Source organism: Dromiciops gliroides, chromosome 3, assembly GCF_019393635.1.
Source record: "Dromiciops gliroides isolate mDroGli1 chromosome 3, mDroGli1.pri, whole genome shotgun sequence".
Lineage (NCBI taxonomy): Eukaryota > Metazoa > Chordata > Mammalia > Microbiotheria > Microbiotheriidae > Dromiciops > Dromiciops gliroides.
Window position 1 is genome coordinate 335,760,396 of NC_057863.1, and position 19,908 is coordinate 335,780,303.

At 42.4% G+C, this 19,908-nt stretch overlaps 1 protein-coding gene across 3 annotated transcripts in view; it reads right to left on the reverse strand.

Moving 5' to 3' along the window:
- The window catches only part of MYLK (myosin light chain kinase), a 330,035-nt gene that overhangs the window by 82,785 nt on the left and 227,342 nt on the right, over nt 1–19,908 (reverse strand). For all 3 annotated transcript variants that reach the window (XM_043996303.1, XM_043996302.1, XM_043996301.1), the window contains exon 18: nt 17,583–17,651. In XM_043996303.1, the coding sequence (XP_043852238.1) occupies nt 17,583–17,651 (69 nt within the window). The remainder of the gene's footprint in view (nt 1–17,582; nt 17,652–19,908) is intronic.

Here is a 19,908-nt window from a genome sequence, read left to right on the forward strand (position 1 = left end):
GGATCTGACTATGTCCCCCCTCTAGTCAATAGCTCCAGTGAGTCCCTTGTACCTCTAGGATAAAATAGAGAATCCTTTGTTTGGAATTTAGTGCGCTTCATAATCTGACCCCTTCCCATCTTGTCAGTCTTCTTTCACCTTAGTCCCCAGTCCAGTGACACTGGCCTCCTTGCTCTTCCTTGAATGCCAACATTCCATCTCCCAACTCAATGGCTTTTCACTGGTTCTATGCACCTCATGACTGGAGTGCTTTCTCTTCTCATCTACTCCTAGTTTCCATGGCTTCCTTCAAGTCTCATCTATAGTCCCAGCATGTCAGGTAACTGTTAGGCAGTGAAGAAAATCCCTTTATAAAATTTACCATATTGGCTCCTTCTCTGCAATTTATAGTCTTAGAGGGTGAATTAGAAAAAATGGTGTCAAACTCAAATAGAAATGGGGGGCTACTACTATCCTCAGCAACACAATGATGCAAGACAGTTCTAAAGGACTCATGTTGAAACATGCTCATCCACCTCCAGAGAAAGAACTGATGGAGTCTGGATGAAGATGGAAGCAGACTATTTTTCACTTCCTATCTTTTTTTCCTTTGCCTCTCTGTCTTCTTTCACAACAAGACAAATATGGGAATATGTTTTGCATGAATGAACATGTATAACATATACCAATTTGCTCCCTACCTTAGGGAGGGGGGAGGTGAGAGAGGGAGAGAGAAAATTTGGAACTCAAAATTTCTAAAAAATTACTGTTAAAAATGGTCTTTACATGTATCTAGGGAAAAATAAAATATTATTTAAAAAGAAATGGGGGCTACTAAACCATACATAAGGAACTTTTTAGGCTGCATATTGCCTTGGTTTAAATTTTTAATATTGTCTTATTTATTTGTTAAATATTTCCTAATTATATATATACAATTTTTTTTTGGTGAGGCAATTGGGGTTAAATGACTTGCCCAGGGTCAGACAGCTAGTAAGTGTCAAGTGTCTGAGGCCGCATTTGAACTCAGGTCCTCCTGACTCCAGGGCTAGTGCTCTATTCACTGCACCACCTAGCTGCCCCTCCTAATTATATTTTAATCTGATTTGGGTGACAGTTGGGGGTCATGTGTTTGACACTTCTGGATCAGAGCACTGAAAATATTGCCTAGAGAGGTATAATACATATACATTCAGGAACAACTGCAGTAAAATAGAATTAGAGAAATATCTAGAAGTATAAAGAATAATAATAGGTAACATTTCTAAAGCTCTTTAAGGTTTATAAAACACTTTACATATATTATCTCACTTAATCCTTAAAAACAATGACTATTATCATCTTGATTTTTTTGATGAGGAAACTAAGTTTAAGTGATTTGACCAGGATCACAAGTTAGAGTCTGAGGCAAGATTTTGATTCAGGTTTTCTTGATTCTAAGTCCAGGAATCTAGTCATGAGGCCACCTAGCTGGCTTTAGGCAGAGAGGTCAATGGGAATTTGGAAGAGATAAGACTTGGGCTTGGTCTTGAAGGATGGGTGGGATTTGGATTGGTAAAGAAATATGAAGGGTGTTACTGGTGGGGAAAACACCATGAAAAAAGACCTGGAGTCAGGAATAAGTAGAAATCCTTGGGAAGATATGGAGCTACCAAGGTTTTGAATCAGGATAGATATGAGAAAGTAGCAAGATCACGGAAAATCTTAAAAGCTTTTCTAACAATAATAATGATAACACTCTCATGCAGCGCTTTTAGATTTATAAAGTAGCAAGGAATTTGTACTTTATCCTGAGGACAGGCAGGAGCCATTAGAGATTTCTGAGTAGAGAGTGATAGGACAAAAGTGGTGTGTTTAAAGAAGCTTAGTTGGCAGCAGTATTGGGGAGGTACCAATGGAGGGAGAGGGGAGACAATAGAGGCAAAGAGGTCAAGTATAAGAGATGACTGGAGTGGAGGCAGCTAGGTGGCGCAGTGGATAGAGCACCGGCCCTGGATTCAGGAGGACCTGAGTTCAAATCCAGCCTCAGCCACTTGACACTTAACTAGCTGTATGACCCTGGGCAAGTCACTTAACCCTCATTGCCCTGCAAAACAAAACAAAACAAAAAAGAGATGACTGGAGTAATTTGAATGTTATGTGATGAAAGGTGAGGGTAGAGTAGACATAGTTAGAATGGAAAGGAAGTTACAAATATGGCAGATGTTTGGGAGAAAGAATTTACAAGAGATGGTGATGGGTTGGATATATGGAGTAAAGTAAAAGGAAGTCCAAGATAGCAGGTCAGTATCATTGATTAAAATTGGGGAGGGGAGCTTGGTTTGAGGGGAAAAGATGATGAGATTTGGTTTCGAATGTGTAGAACTTAAAGTAGGTAAGATATCTCATCAGCAATATCCAGCAGGCTTTGAAACTAGAATGACATGAAGAGGTTGGCTTGGTGATACAGATTTTGGGACATACGCAGAGAGGCAACAGTTCAGAGGGGACCAAGAGATGGATCAATTCTCCCTTTTTCTTTCTTTCTTTCTTTCTTTCTTTCTTTCTTTCTTTCTTTCTTTCTTTCTTTCTTTCTTTCTTTCTTTCTTTCTTTCTTTCTTTCTTTCTTTCTTTCTCTCTCTCTCTCTCTCTCTCTCTCTCTCTCTCTCTCTCTCTTTCTTTCTTTTTGGTGGGGTAATGAGGGTTAAGTGACTTGCCCAGGGTCACCCAGCTAGTAAGTGTCAAGTGTCTGAGGTCAAATTTGAACTCAGGTCCTCCTGAATCCAGGTCCTGTGCTTTATCCACTGCGCCACCTAGCTGCCCCCATGGATCAATTCTCTGAGGGAAAATGTATCCAAAGATACCAAAAGGAAAAGGACTGAGGCTTGAGCAAGTGCTCACAATTAGGAAGTCATAGGAGAAAATGAAGATTTTTAGAAGAGATAGAAAAACAACAGTCAGGAGAAGGGGAAAGAGAATGAAGAATGAATGAAAAAACTTTTATAAGCATTTATTATATGCCTGACACTATGCTAAGCAACTGTCATACAAATATCCATTCCCCACCCTGGAAAAAAAAAAGAAAGAAAGAAAAAGAAAAAAAGACAAAGGAAAGTCCTTGCCTTTTGAAAACTTAGAATTTAGGAGAAGATAGTACCAAAAATAAAGAAAGAAAGGATTTTAAGGAGGGAATGGTTATATTGTCAAAGGTTTCAAAGAGAATAAGAACTGAGAAAAGGTCCCTGAAATTGGGAGGAGGGGGTCATTTATGACTTTTAAGAAAGCAGTCAGTCTCCAAGCATTTAGTGAGCATCTACTGTGTTCTAGGCACTTGGATAGGTACTCGAGCCTTTTCAGTAGAGCCGTACAAGGCAAAAATCAGATTGACTATACTAATAGTAAACCAGAGGATCAGTAGTGAATGATTAAGCAGTAAAGGAAGGCACAATGCTCTTCAGAAAACAGGCACTTCATACAATATATATAGTTTCTGTTATTTTCACTGATTCATTTTTTCTGTTGAATTCTTATAGTTAGTTTAAATTTTAGATATTGCTTTTATTTTTTAATCATAAAAGTATTTTATGATATTCTAGTTACATGTAAAGATAGTTTTTAACATTTGTTTTTATAAGATTTTGAGTTCCAAATTTTTCTTCCTCTCTGCCTTCCTTCCCTCCTCCCTCCCTAAGATAGAAAGCAATTAGATAAAACTTTAAAAAAATCTGTGATTTCATCAGTAAGAGGAGCTCCCTTTCAGGTGACCTCTCTAAGGAATACAGATGAGCACCTGCTCTACTATTTCTAGTCTCAGTCATTTGCTTGGGACATTAGACTTGCCCAGGGTCACACAGCAGGGATGTGTCTGAGGACTTGAGCAGATGTCTTCTTGGCTCTGGGCAGGCCTTTCTATCCCCTAGATCAAACCAACACAGTGCCTGGCATATAGTAAGTACTTAATAACTGCTTTTTGACTGACTGACTGACTGAGAAGACAAAACTTTGACAAGTTAACACACCTGTCAGATTCACAGAGGCTCTGGCTATTCCTCTTCTTTGTGACTTCAAGGATTTTTCCCCCAGCCTCCCTTAATCAATTATTCAGTATCTCGCACTGCCTCCTGTCAGTCTTTTATGTTTGGTTTTGCTCTCTTCTTTATGTCTCAAACTCATTCTTTTCAATCCTGTCCCCAGCCGACACAAAGATCCCGGCAGTCTAGTGTTGCCCAATCTCCAAAGGCTCATGACTCTCATGCTTCTTCCCTACTTGTCTTATCCTTTTCTCTTACTGTTACCTTATTTACTTCTACCAGTGACGGCTCCCCAATAATCCCAACCGCACCAGCCATAAGCTAGGCTTGAACCAATCTCAGGGGAAAAGCAAGCCACCAGCAACAAACAACAAGGCACATGGATCAATCAAAAGCCATAATGGCTTAGACTAAGGAGTGATGGGGAAGAGAATGGGAGCAAAGGATTACATTCCTGGTCTTTGAGTCTGGAAGACTTGGCTCATGTCCAGCTTCTAACACACACAATTACAGATGTAAAGCTGGAAGGGGTCTTAGAGGTTATCAAGTCCAGCCTTCTCATTTTACAGATGAGGAAACTGAGGCAAGAAGATGACCTGCCCAGGGTCACATAGCTATTAAGTGTGAAATGTCTGAGGTCAGATTTGAACTCAGGTCCTCCTGAATCCAGGGCCAGTACTTTATCCACTGTGCCACCTAGCTGCCCTTATTTATAGTTATTTTGGTTGCAAAGACAACCCTTATCCCCCCACTAGAGTAGGTGCTTCCCAAAAAGAGAGAAGCATGCCTTCACCTTCAGGTTGTCATAATAATCGCCAGTGTTTATACGATGCTTTAAAGTTCATAAAGCACTTTTTAAATTACTGTCTCATTTTCATCCTTACAACAACACAGGGAAGTCAAGTTATCAACCCCATTTTAAAGATGAGCTTACTTTTTTTTAACTTAATCTTTTTTAAACTAAGAAAAACGAAGTGACTTGCTCAGGGGTAAATGTCTGATGTCACATTTGATCTCAGGCTTTTTCTAACTCGAAGTATAAGGTTCTATATGTTGAGTGACCTATTATGATGATAATAACCAACAGTTATAGGACTTTAAACTTTGGGGTTTTGTTTGGTTGGTTGGTTTGGTTTGTTTTGCAGGGCAATGAGGCTTAAGTGACTTGCCCAGGGTCACACAGCTAGTGTCAAATGTCTGAGGCCAGATTTTAACTGAGGTCCTTCTGAATCCAGGGCCGGTGCTTTATCCACTGTGCCACCTAGCTGCCCCCGGACTTTAAACTTTGTAAAGTGCTTTACATGTATTGTCTCATCTGATCCTTAAAACAACCCTGTGAGATGGGCAATTATCCTCATGACTCATGGTTACCTACTTCACAAGGTTATTTTGGGGGGAAAGACTTTGTATGTTAGTAATAATAGCTAGCATTTGTTTATAGACCATGTTAAGATTTGCAAAAAGCTTCACATGTGTAATGTCATAAGATCCTCACAACAATCTTGTGAGCTATGAGATAGCTCATTCATAGATGAAGTTGACTGAGGTTTGCCCACTGCCACATAGCTAATAAATGCACACAGCAGAAGTTCAATTCAAGTCTTCCTGCCACCATGTCCAGGGCTCTGTCCACACCAGATATCTACATCAATTGTTATGCATATTAGAGCTATGGATTATCTCTCTCATAACAAAGACACACAGAGAAAAAATACAGAAATAGAGATCAATGTAAGGAGCACATCTCTGGAGTCAAGGAACTGCATTCAAATCCTTGCTCTGTCATCTTCATGACCTTGGGCAAGACATTTTTTATTTGGGGGACTTAATTTGTCATCTGTAAAATGTAGGGGTTATACCAGATGGCTTCCTGGGGTCCTCTGAACCTGTGAGCCTGTATCATGTCCTCCCTGTTGAGATATAAACTGCTTAGCAGAATTGACCATATCTTGTTCATTTTTCTGTCCACTAGAGTTTAGCACAGTCCCTAGCCCATAATAAGCATTTACGAAATATTGGATGAATTAAACCAAACCGGAAAATGAAGCCTTGGGAAATGAAGTCCAAGTTCAAAGAGAATCACAAGGACTCGAGTTGGGTGGGAGGGCCCTTGGAGGTTGTATTTTCCAACCTCCAAATACAAATGAGTGTGTATCAGATCTGGAGGAATTCCCAGCTCCTTATCCCCTGAATCTCACTATCTTCTTTCTACTCATCTCTTAGGTCTCTAGGACTCTGTCCATAAGCTCAAGCCTAGCAAACATCTTTCTTAGCTTGGGAGGGTATGTTCTGTTTGGTGAAAAAAGGGAGGACCGGCATGATGCAGTGATCAGGGTGCTGGCACAACATGAAGGAGAAGGACAGACTGGGCTCTCCCCGCCCACCTCGAATCCTAGCACCCATAAATCAGCAGATTCATCTCAGAGAGATAAGATCACGGTAAATAATAGGGAGGGGGTATTTATAAGTGTACTGAGTTGGAAGGGTCCCACATGGCATCTGGGAAACCAGAGGGAAGGCAGCCTTTGAGAAGCAAGCGTTAGAGCTATGGGTATAAGGAACTTACAATGCTTCTGCCTGTCCAGGGGACATTTCCCTTTTTAGGTATTTGGCTAAAAATAGACAGCAATCTTCCCCAACCCTAAGGAAAGCAGCATTGCCCTCTGCCAAAGACTCAGGAAGGGAAGAAGCCAGGCCTAGGTAGGTAGGGTTTGGCAGATGAGAGCTGGAACAGAATGGTTCAGGGGCATTGAACATGGACGGTAGTTGTCTAGGTCCCTCTAGATTGGGACCTCCTGCTCATCTGGCTTGTCTGTGTGAGTGTGTTTTTCTTGCATTGAAATGAACATATCTAGACCAAGTTGTGTTTTTTTTTTTCAATTGCAAAACAAGACAGAGTCCAAAGAAACAATATTTTTAAAAGTATAATAAAATCACATCATTATCTATATAATATCATGCCTTTGATAGTTACTAGAGGTCTAACCTTGGACAAGTCACTTAACTTGTGTCAGCCTGTTTCCTCATCTGTAAAAATGGGGATAATGGGAGTACCTACATGAAATTACATGTAAAACAATTTTCAAAATGTTTGTTGCTGTTATACAGCAAAGCACTTGTTGCTATAAGGAGGGATATAAAAAACAGAGCACAATCTCTGATTTCAGGGAGATTATAATCCAATAGAGCAGGTAAGACATGTCCACACAGGATTATAAGTACATACATAATGGGTACATGAGCGTGTTCCTGAGAAGTGAGAAAATCACTTGCAACTGGGGGATTATCAGAGACAACTTCAGGGAGGGAAGTCTTGAAGGACTGGCAGGTGGGAAAATATATGGTAAGGATATATTCCATCCATCCATCTATCCTCTATACATCTCTATATTTACATCTATCTATATCTTGAACTCATTCTTTTCAATCCTGTCCCCAAATGACACAGACACATGTCTGTCTGTCTGTCTGTTGGTATGTGTGGATGGATAGATGGATGGTCGGATGTATGTATGTATGTGCGTTTATGTACATAGGTGTATATGAATGGATATGTGTGTATCTATATCTATATACCTCCCCTATATATAATAATTGTGGGAACAAAGGCTCCCCTACAGCAGAAGGTTCAATAAATATCTACTAAATGAATGACAGGAAGTCACTCTAAAAACATTTCTTCAAGGAAATTTTTTACAATGCCTTTGGACTCCCTCAGATGAACAGGAATTACTGGGAGGGTCACCTCATGATGCTGAGATTCAAATACCTGAAACCCCAATATTCTTCTTTATCCCTCTCCTAAAAAGTACAAAGAAGAGGCTTAATAATCAGTTGAGTTGAACCAAATAAGTTTTGATGGCCAAATTCCAGCAACTCCCTATTGATTCTAGAATTAAATATTATTTCATCTTTATTTCTTTCATTTTTATTTCTATATTGTGTAAATTTTACAATGCACCTAATTATTAGAAAATGGGTACAAATATGTAATTTATAGATAAGTAAATATATACAAACTGGTGTAAATATACTGGTATAAATAGGTAAATGTACACATACTGGTTTTTTGTTTGTTTGTTTTTACTGACAGAGGTGTATTTGGAGAACACTGTTCTATGTCATCAATTTCTTCTGGTGCCATCTTTATAGAAGTGGACTATAAAGTAGAAGGGTAACAGTGGGGTCCTCAAGGAGCTTACATTTCATCAAACATAAACTTGGTGTTGTGGAAAGTACACTTGGGAAAAAAAAAGAATACTTGGCTTATAGTCAGGAGACTTGAGTCCGGCCCTGCTGCTGACTAGCTAGAGCAAATAATATTTCTGTCCCTCATTTTCCCTATAAGTGAACTGGGAAGAACACCATACTTCCATTACCTACACCTCATTATGGTTGTGAAGAAAACACTTTGTGGTCATGTCATCCTTATTCTCATAACATTTCCCTTATGAAGTCTTAGTGGTGATGGAGGAGAGCTGAAAAATCTCTTTTGTCTGATTCCCAGATGAGAGTTTCATAGAATTCCAAAATCTAAGAGCCAGAAGGGCACCTGGACGTTTTTCAGTCCCAACCTCCATCACAGGTGAAGAAAATGAATCCCAGAGAGGTTAAGCAGCAGCAGTGTCCAGATTACAATTTGGGCATCCTGAGTCCTAGTCTAAGGCTCTTAGCCACAGCCCCTGCTTCTTAGGCACTGTCCAATAACAAGCTCTAACTATTACTGGAATCTAAGTAGAGGGTTTCATTTCCCCACCTTTATCTCCATTTCCCCATGTCCATAAAGTCTGGAACACTGTCTTTTCTGGTTCTCTGCTACCCCTTCAATGTTTGTTCATCCATGCAAGCGTCCGTCCGTTCCTCCATCCATCTATCCAATCAACCATCTAACCATTTATTAACTACTTATGGTGTACAACACACTCTGCTATATGCTAGGCAGCTAACACAGATGAATAAGACATGGTCCCTGTTCTCACAGGGAAAATAATCTAGTAAGATATAATCTATTGGGGGCAGCTAGGTGGCACAGTGGATAGAGCACCGGCCCTGGATTCAGGAGGACCTGAGTTCAAATTCGGCCTCAGAAACTTAACACTTACTAGCTGTGTGACCCTGGGCAAGTCACTTAACCCCAATTACCCCGCCCCCCCCCCTCTCTATATATAAAATCTATCAAGGAGAAAAGATATACAGAGAAATAAAGGCAATATATGGGAGAATGGTCTAAACCTGAAGTACAAAGTACAAAGTACTTGAAGAATTCAGTCTCATTTTGGATGATGGAATTGTAAGGGACGGGGTGGCATTTGAGTTGGCCTTAAAGGATGATTAAGATTTCTACAGGTGGTCAAACTGGGGAGGAAATTCCAGTCATAATGAATCTGAATGTATGAGAGTATGGTTAAGAAATGCTCTACTTCACGTGGAGTCAGGAAGCCCTGCATTAAATGGCATCTTGGGTACTTACTACCTGTTGGACCTTGGGTAAGTAACAACTTTTTTTTTGGGGGGTGGGGGAGAATGACAGTTTTTTAATCTGCAAAATGAGAGGGTTGAACTCAGTGACTACTATGATCCTGGATCCTGTCCAGCTCTAAATCTATGATTCTATGGGCCTAAAAGTATAGTACACTTGAAAGAGAGTATTGGGAGACTGGATTGGAAAATTATGCTGGATTTAGACTGTGAGTGGGCTTGAATACTAAGGCTAATGAATTTGTTGTTTTTTTTTTTTTTGGCAGGGCAATGAGGGTTAAGTGACTTGCCCAGGGTCACACAGCTAGTTAAGTGTCAAGTGTCTGAGGCTGGATTTGAATTCAGGTCCTCCTGAATCCAAGGCCAGTGCTTTATCCACTGCGCCACCTAGCTGCCCCCATGAATTTGGTTTTTAGGCAATAAAGTTTATGCACTGAAGGTTTCTGAGTCAGAGGACTGTGTGTGACATGATCAGAGCTGTGTATGAGGAAGATTAATTTGGTGGCAGCACATGGGATTTCAATAGAGGGGAAAGAGGAAGTGGGAAGGCCAATTAGGAGACTATGGAAATAGTCCTGAAGAGAGGTAATAAAGGCCTGAACTAGGCCAATGGGAGTAGAAATAAATGCTTGGATTCAATATCCAGTTTGGAGGTCCGATCAATAATAGGACTTGGTGATTAATAAGATTGAGAGTGATGGAGAAAAGAGATGTTAATGATAAATCTTGAAGTTTTGGGTTTTAAATGAGACAATAGTGGTAGGGCCTTTTGCTCAGCAGAAACAACAAAATCAGACGTCTTTCTCTGTTTCCCAAAGGTGAGAGAAGGACATTCTGTTCTCTCTGGAAGGAAGCTCTGCCTAGATTAGGAAGAGTGGCTGAAGTGTTCCCTTAAGTGTTGGTATTAAATTCTTGCTATGAAGCATTCCATAAACACCCACAGCAGGTCTCAAGATCCAGGGAAATAAGCCAGCTTGACATCCCCCTTTCTCTCTCTGGCTCAGAAAACCTACTCTATCAAATTGGATGCAAGGAGGAGGGAGCAGAGAGAGGGAGAAGATAATTATAAAGGCCAGACATCCATCTCCCTACACCACCACCTAGCTAGGGCAATGGGAGAAGATGAGGAACAGGTTCCTAGACAGGAGAAGAGCATCCTTGCAACAGGTTGCCTGGTGTCACAGTAGAGTCAATTTAAGCAGGAGATAGTCTGGTATATAGTGGTGTCAAATAACTTCAGTTTAAACCCTATCTTTAGTGGGCAACTAGGTGGTGCAGTGGATAGAGCACTGGCCCTGGAGTCAGGAGGACCTGAGTTCAAATCCGGCCTCAGACATTTAACACTTACTAGCTGTGTGACCCTGGGCGTCACTTAACCCCAATTGTCTCACCAAAAACAATAACTACAACAACAAAAAACCAACCCCAAAACAAAAAACTCTATCTTTGACTCAAGCTTAGTGACCCAGGGCCTCAGTTTCCTCATCTGTAAAATGGGCAAGTTGAACTAATGTTCTCTCTAGTTCCAAACTTTATAGTAAAATGGCTTCTAAAGTTCTTTGCATCTCAGGATCTAAGATACAAGGAGTAGGCAACAAGCTCTAGCAGGTACCAGGGAAGGGTTTGTCCCCTCTATTTAATTAATTAATTTATTTTAGTGTGTTTGTGTGTGTGTGTGTGTGTGTGTGTGTAAGGCAATGAGGGTTAAGTGACTTTCCCAGAGTCACATAGCTAGTAAGTGTCAAGTGTTTGAGGCTGGATTTGAACTCAGGTCCTCCTGAATCCAGGACCAGTGCTTTATCCACTACGCCACCTAGCTGCCCCCTGTCCCCTTTATTTTAGATTTCAGTCTATTTCTCCCCTATTTTCCAATGCTGGGCACACACAGCAATCCCCTTGCCCCTCCACGGCTGAGTTTCAGGCTAGAGAATTACTTCCTTGATCGTTTCAGTGCCAGGCTGGCTGCAGTCACAGGAACCTCACAGGTGCATGCATAGTGATCAACCTAATGGACAGTTCACCTTCTGAATGAGGCCTCCCTTACCAAGGTTACCTTGCATCTCCTTTGTAGGTATTTTATATGTGGGGATATTGACTCCCTGTCAGAACGGAAGATTCTAAAGGGCAGAGACTATCTTGTTTTTGTACCCCCAGTAGTTAGCACAGCACTCGACACACAGTAGTGCTTAATAAATGCTAGCTGACTGGCCACAAGAGGAAAGTCTAAAGCGAATATTCAAACCTCATTGCCTTATCCATGACACTGGGCAAACTTGTGGATGCTTTCCACCTGTAGTCAGTCAGTGTGAGCTCAAGAACTTTGAACTGCCTTTTACCATCACGAATGGCAATCTGCTGAGCAAAAAAACATACTCCAAAGCTCACAGAAAGGTTGTGGACTGTTTACAGTTTTGAATTATGGGTCATGACTCTGTAATAGCAGGGCAGCTAGGTGGCTCATTGGATAGAGTGCCAGGCCTGGAGTCAGGAAGATGTGAGTTCAAATAGGGCCTCAAATACTTCCTAGCCGTGTGATCCTAAGCAAATCACTTAACCCTGTTTGCCTCAGTTTCCTCATCTGTAAAATGAGATGGAGAAGGAAAACCACTACAGTATCTTTGCCAAGAAAACCCTAAATGGGGTTGGATATGACTGAAATGACTGAACAACAATAACAAAAACTGTAATAGCACAGGAAATTCACTTGGCTGTACCCCTGATCTATACTCTCATTATCTAGGAAATAAAAAAGAAAAAAACCCCACCCTTCTTCCTTGTCTACCTTCTTCTCTTCCTTCTACTCCTTTCCCTTCCTTGACACCTCCCTCTCTATCTGCACAAACTTCTCAGGTTGGTTTTGCTTCTTCTCTCTACCCTCATCATTCTCATTCTCTAGCATAACCTTCTCCTCCAACCAAGAGTCTTCTTGCTGTCCCCGACACAAAACCCACTGTAGTCTGTGTTCTTTTTGTTCATGGTCTTCTTCTACATTTTCTCCAACAGTTAATGTCTTCCTTTTTCTAAACTCTAGCTAAAAAACTCCTCTCCTCCATAAATTTTCTTGAGCTAACACCACTAATTCCACCACTGACCTTCTGATCGTATCTTCGTTTCTTGCCCAACTGTACCCTATCATTGAGGCACTCACACACACACACACACACACACACACACACACACACACTCATTGCACCTAGAATCAGAGAAAAAGACTGAAATTCCACCTGCACCATTTATTTAGTACCTGTGTGACCCAAGTCTTGTGACAACATCTCTGAGCCTCATCTGTTATAATATAAAATGACAGGGTTGGGACTAGACAGTTCAGGACCCTTCTGGTTCCAAATGTATGCTTCTCTGGCCGATGCAGACCTAGGTAAGGTCTGTGAGGGTTGAGATGCTTTTTTGTGAGGCCCGTGTCCTGTTTTCCCCATCACAGGGGAGACTCCTTAAAGGCAGGACTGCAAGTCTTTCTTCCTTCACATTCTCCTTAGGCCCTTCAGAAAGCAGATTCCTCAGAGCCTGGGGGGTGGGGAGGGGGGAGTAGACAGAGGGATGAGCTCTGCACAAACTCAGTGCTGACACTTCACTCACACATCTGTCAGTAGAGGGGGTGGTGGTGAGGAAGGAGCAACCCCAGTCTGACAAGAAAATCAAACAATCTTCTTTCAGTAGCTGGGGTGGGGGTGGGGGCTGTGGGGGTGGTTCGGAAGGGGAAGAGATGGATTTCCTAGTTAGAAACCACTCATGTTAGCTCTTCACAAGGGGTCTGAGGAACAGTGAAAATTTGCCAGCAACTAACATCTCATTAACCAAGAGTGGGCAGCTAGGTGGTACAGAGGATAGAGTGCTGGGCATAGAGTCTTGAAGACTTTCTGACTGCAAATCTGGCCTCAGACACTGACTAGCTGGGTGACCCTAGGCAAGTCACTTCACCCTATTTCCTCATATGTAAAAGGAGTGGAGAAGGAAATGGCAAACCACTCCAGTGTCTCTGCCAAGAAAACCCCAAGTGGGGTCACAAAGAGTCAGACACGACTGAAACTACTGAACAACAACATGACCAAGGAATCTATCTGTACTTTCTCAAGGATTAAAAAGAGAACAGGCCTTCAAGAGGTCGTCCCGGGCAACAAAGAAGATGTCTTTCCATTTCACAGAGGAGGAGGGAACATAGAAAGTACACAATTTGCAAGGTCAACTTTTAGGTTCTCCAGTTAGAACTGGAGTGAAGCTCCCACTTTTATCTAGTAGTGACCCCTATTCTGCCAATCGGATTCCACTAAATTTCTGATCAACTATTCTGCTTTAAGTACCAGTCTTGCTGATTTGCAGTCGTGTCTGACTTTTTGGGAACCCATTTGGGGTTTTCTTGGAAAAGATCCTAGAGTGGTTTGCCATTTCATTCTCCAGTTCATTTTATAGATGAGGAAACTGAGGTAAATAGGGTTAAGTGACTTGTCCAGGGTCACATAGCTAGCAAATGTCTGAGGTCAGATTTGATTCCCAACTGAGTGCTCTATCTGCTGTGTACCTCACTGCCCCAACCATGCTAGTATTTGTTAATAAAGAAGCCATTGGAGGGCAGCTAGATGGTACAGTGTTTAAAGCACTGTCCCTGGATTCAGGAGGATCTGAGTTCAAATCTGACCTCAGACACTTGACACTAGCTGTGTGACCCTGGGCAAGTCACTTAAGCCTCATTGTCCCATGTAAAAAAAAAGAAGCCATTAACTAAACTGAAAGTGAAGAAACCAAGGAGAGTCTCTTTGTCTCTCAACTTGGAGCATTATCACTGGCTGTCCCCCGTCATCTGTACCTCCTGGCTTCCTCAGCATCCTTCAAGTCTCACCTCAAGTCCCACCTTCTTCAAGAAGGCTCTCTAAGGGGCAGCTAGGTGGTGCAGTGGATAGAGCACTGGCCTTGGAGTCAGGAGGACCTGAGTTCAAGTCCAGCCGCAGACACTTAACACTTACTAGCTGTGTGACCCTGGGCAAGTCACTTAACCCCAATTGCCCACCAAAAAAAAAAAGAAGGCTCTCCTACTTTTCCTTAAACTTAATGCCCTCCCTCAATTGATCTCGTATATCTTGCTTGTACAACATTGTTTTCATGTGGTCTCCCCAGCTAGGCTGTGAGCTCCTTGAGAGCAGGGATTCTTTTTTGCCCTTTTTTGTATCCCTGGTGCTTAGTACAGTGCCTGGAACATAGCATGCCCTTAATAAATGCTGACTATCTAAAGGCTTTGCCAGGATTCCTCTTGGCCTTCTCTCAAGAGTGTAAAACAACAGCTTGGATGCCCCCTCCTTGACGCTCTACAACCCCTTCCCCACAGTTGTATTTTTGCATTCTACCTTGTATCACATTTATTTATGCATATATGTCATGGGATAGCTAGATGGCACAGTGGAAGGAGCACTGGCGCTTTCAGTCAGGAAGACTCCTCTCCCTGAGTTCAAATCCAGCCTCAGACAAGTGTCTAGCTAGGTGACCCTGGACAAGTCACTTCACCCTGTTTGCCTCAGTTTCCTCATCTGTAAAATGAGCTGGAGATGGAAATGGCAAACCATCCCAGTATCTTTGCCAAAAAAACTCCAAATGGGGTCATGGAGAGTCAGACACAACTGAAATGGCTGAACACCAACAAACAACAAATTCTCCCCTTCCCCAATCAATATCAAGCCTGGTAGTGGTCATTTCTTAGAAATTTCTATGGTTCACAAATAACAGGTGTTTTATAATTAAAGTCAACTTGATTATCTGGAGTTGAGCCATCGCTTTTGTGGCTCATCCACAGTAAAGGTTTAATTTCATTCTGGTGCCCCTCCACATCCTCCAGCTTCCAAGGTGGGATGTACTCATTACAGTATCATGCTGAGCAAAACATCATTAGGAAAATAAATCTGTTTCTGGTGGGGAGGGGAAGAACTTGCATAGGAAAAGAAATGAGTTACAGTGGGAGACACCACTCCAGTGCAAGCCCTCCTCACCAGATACTTAGACTAATCTCTCCCTGCTCTAGTCTGCCGTCCACTTGACTGCCAACCAGATCCTCCCAAGTGAAGGTCTGATCATTGTACTCCTCCCCTACTCAATAAACTCCAGTGGCTCCCTATAACCCCTAAGATCAAATAGAAAATTCTCTGTCTTTTAAAACTCTTCTTACCTTTGCAGGGCCCCCTTCACATACACTACGATCCAGCACCTTCTTGCTACTACTCCAATAAGACACTCCACCTTCCAACTCTGGGACTGTCCCCCATGACTGGAACAAACTCCCAGATGGGAAGCTAAGGTCTAACGGAGGCAACATCTTGTCCGGTGCTTGGTCAGGAGAAGAACCCAAATCACCAAAATGGAACCTTAAAACAGAAAGGCATCTCAAGGCATCTAGTGCAATCCCTGAACTAGAAACACGAATCCTTCCTACTACACTACTGACAGGGATCTTTCAGCATCTCCTTTAATACCTCCCAGCCAGGGAACTCACTATCTTCTAAGGTAGGCTGCTCGCTCTATTCTCATACATTTACAATTATTCAAAAACTCTTAATTATTATTTCTGTGTGTGTGTGTGTGTGTGTGTGTGTGTGTGTGTGTGTGTGTGAGTGTGTGTGCAATTGGGGTTAAGTGACTTGCCTAGGGTCACACAGCTAGTAATTGTTAAATGTTTGAGGCCGGATTTGAACTCAGGTCCTTCCGAATCCAGGGCTGGTGCTCTATCCACTGTGCCATTTAGCTGCCCCTCTTAATTATTATTTCAATCTGAAACCTGTTTCCTTGTCATTTCTACGAAGTGGTCCAAGTTTTCTGTCTTATGGGACTACATGGAATCTCAGAGTGAAAAGGGACTCCAGAAATCTCCTAGTATGACTCAATACCTTAATAGGCAATACCCTCTACACCACTGCAAATGATCAGTCATCCAGCCTTCCCTTGAAGACTTCTAGAAATAGGAAACTCACTACCTACCAAGGCAGCCCATTCTGGTTTTTTTTTTTTTTTGGTTGGTTGGTTTGTTTATTTTTGCTGGGCAATGAGGGTTAAGTGATTTGCCCAGGGTCACACAGCTAGTAAATGTCAAGTATCTGAGGCCGGATTTGAATTCAGGGCTGGTGCTTTATCTACTGCTCCACATAGCTGCCCCCCCCCCCATTTTGTTTTTATACAGCTCTAAGAGTCAGAAAGCTTTTCCTCTTAGCAAGGTAAAATTTACCTCTGAAATTTCAAAAATAGAATTTAGGCTGGAAGGGACTTTAAATGCCATCAGGACCAACCCCTTCATTTTACAGAAAGGTGAAAAGACTTGCCTAGAGGCAAACATTTTGGCAGGATTCAAACTCAGGTCCTTCCGGCTCTGAGTCCAGAATTCTCTCCAGAAGCAGATAGGTGGCACAGTGGAGTGATAAAGACTCAAGTTCAAATTTGACAGCAGACACTAACCTGCTATGTGACTCTGGGCAAGTCACTTAATCTCTCTTTTCACCTCAGTTTCCTTAACTATAAAATGGGGATAATAACACCTCCCTCCCAGGGTCATTGTGAGGATCAAATGATAATATGTCTAAAGTGCTTAGCACAGTGTCTGCCACATAGTAGGTGCTTCATAAAGGCTTTTCCCGGGGCAGCTAGGTAGCACAGTATATAGAGCACCAGCCCTGGATTCAGAAGGACCTGAGTTCAAATCCAGCCTCAGACAGTTAACACTTACTAACTGTGTGACCCTGGGCAAGTCGCTTAACCTCAATTGCCTTACCAAAATAAAAAAATAAAAAAATAAAGGCTCCCCCACCCCTTTCTGACCTATCTACTGTGCTACCTAGTCAAGCCCTCTGGGGCCAAGTGCAAGAAGTCTCTTCCATATAACTAACCTTCCAAACATATGATGACAAGTTATGCATCTCTCCCAAGATTCTCTTCTTTTTGTCTAGGATTCTCATTGAGACTTCTCACCATCCAATATAGGCATTTATCCCTATCAAACTCCATCTTGTAAGATTTCACCCAGGTCTGAAGAATGAAACTCCACAGCTGCATCCCCAGTTCTATAACCTGGGACTTCTTAGGCAACTCTACCATGGCAGAGAGAAGAAAAAGAAAGAGGAGATCACTTACTTTCGCTTCCTAGGACAGGAGGGACTGAGCTCTTAGGGCGTCGAGATTTCATCTGACTTTGTGGAGCATCTGGAATGAGATGAATAAGAACGATGAAAAATACCCAGGGAGTTGGATACCAGACCAAGTTCCTTGCGGGGTTGGGGGGAGGCAGTGTCACAACAATATGTTTCTGCCTCCCACCCCCCACCCCCCACCTCTACCCACCCTGTGGTCTCTTCCTGTTCATTTCCAGGTAGCCTCAGGACCTCCTGAGCAATGTAGAGAACATGTAAAGATGGCGAGCCATCATCACTGGCTGGAAATGGGACACCTGTGCTAGGCAGGGAGATAACCAAGGAGGATCTCCATGCTAGTCTCCTTTATCAATCAGATGGAGAGAGAAATTGAGATTCTTGAATCTGGCATTAAAAGAAGCACACACTGATTGGGGAGGGGGTGAGTAGTGCTAGCGTGGGTTAACCTTTTATTACTTGAAGCAGAATGGGACATTCTTCCCATATGAAATAATAAGCTATGGTTTGGAATTTCCCCTGTTGTCAGTAAAAGATGTCCCCCAAATCTTAGTTTAGTTTTTAAGTTCCTTTTTGTTTGTTTGTTTTTGTTTTTTTGTTTTTTTTAGTAAGGCAATTGGGGTTAAGTGACTTGCCCAGGGTCACATAGCTAGTAAGTATTAAGGGTCTGAGGCCAGATTTGAACTCAGGTATTCCTGAATCCAGGGCTGGTGGTGCTCTATCCACTGCGCCATCTACCTGCCCCAGTTTTTAAGTTCTAATAGCTTAAGATCAGTCTTGTTTCATTTCTCCCCCCATAGCCTGGGTATTTGGGGAAGGTAGCGTTTTGTTCGATGAAAGGCTCCAGAGACCAGAGGATCAGAATAGAGTTAGAGATGAAAGGACACCTTGGAGGCAATTAAGAGGCCCTCTTAGTGCAGTTTTAAGTTACTAAGACTTTGGGGACAACCCCACCTTACCCTGAATGCAGCTACTTGCCCTTCCTAGAACATGATCATCTCTGGGCTAAACACAAACCATCCATCATAGACCAGAATGTACTCTCCCCCCACCCCCCCATCAGCACCAACTCCTAGAAATTTTGGCCTTCCCACCAGGTTCAACTCAGGTACTACTTCCTCTGTGAAGCTCCTCCTGACCTCTCTGGTTAGTATTTTCTCTTTTCTCCATTTTCCTTGTGCATGCTTATGTTCAGATGTTTTCAGTTGTGTCTGACTCTTTGTGACCCTGTGTGGGGTTTTCTTGGCAAAGACACTGGACTGCTTTGCCATTTTCTTCTCCAGCTCATTTTACAGATGAGGAACTGAGGCAATCCGGCTTAAGTGACTTGCCCAGGGTCACCCAGCTAGTAAGTGTCTGAGGCTGGATTTGAACTCAGGTCTTCCTCACTCCAGGCCTGGCACTCTATCCACTGTGCCACCCAGTTGTTTTAATTCTCATAATACCAGGCTGTTGAGGAGAAGTAATGCAAGGGTTATTTTAGAACTCCTCGATCTATATTTCACTCTCAATTTTTCACATTAATGGGGGATCTAGGGAAATGGGGAGATAGTAAATGAGTCAAAATAAGGGATAATGTATCCTGTTCCCCTCCAATAGTAATAGGAGCAGGTGGGAAAAAAACATATGTAGGAATGATTTTGTTGAGTAGAAATGGACAGTAGATATAAATCTTTAGGAGCTGGCAGTATTCTGATGACTATACCTTAATATCCCATTCACATCCCTGTCTCCTAGAGATGGCCCTTAGGGATGGTACTGGATGTGTGTGGTAAGGTATAAGGAGGGATGGGTGTGGAGTCTTCTCTCTCTCAGGAACTCAGCTTCCTATCCTTTTCCTGCCTCTGCTTGGAAGCCCAGTGGGAGGAAGAATGGGGTGGGAATGTCTAAAGGAGGTTCTTGCCACATTCCTGTGGCTTGGCATGGGGAGGACTTTGGAGGGGGTGAGGGGATTCAGGTCCATCCATCTTTGACTCCACCTCTAGGACTGGTTAGGGGGATGGTAGGAGACAAGCTGGCTGTTGAAACAGAACTCTTTTCTCCGACTCTGCTGTTCTGAGAGTCTGGTTTAGCCATTAGAATGGTCCTGGAAGGGCAGGGTGGGGGTCATAGTAACTCTGCCCTACCTGCAGAACTCAATCCTTCCCTCATTCTACTTTCTTACTCTATAGGACCTTGGTTTGTCCTTTTCATAGTCTCTCATGAGGTCTAAATACTAGCTTCCCTCTGGTCTTAAGGGTAGAATCTGTTGTCCATGACCAAGGGGATGAAAGATTCAATTTATGGGCTAGCTGGACTCTTTGATATATGCT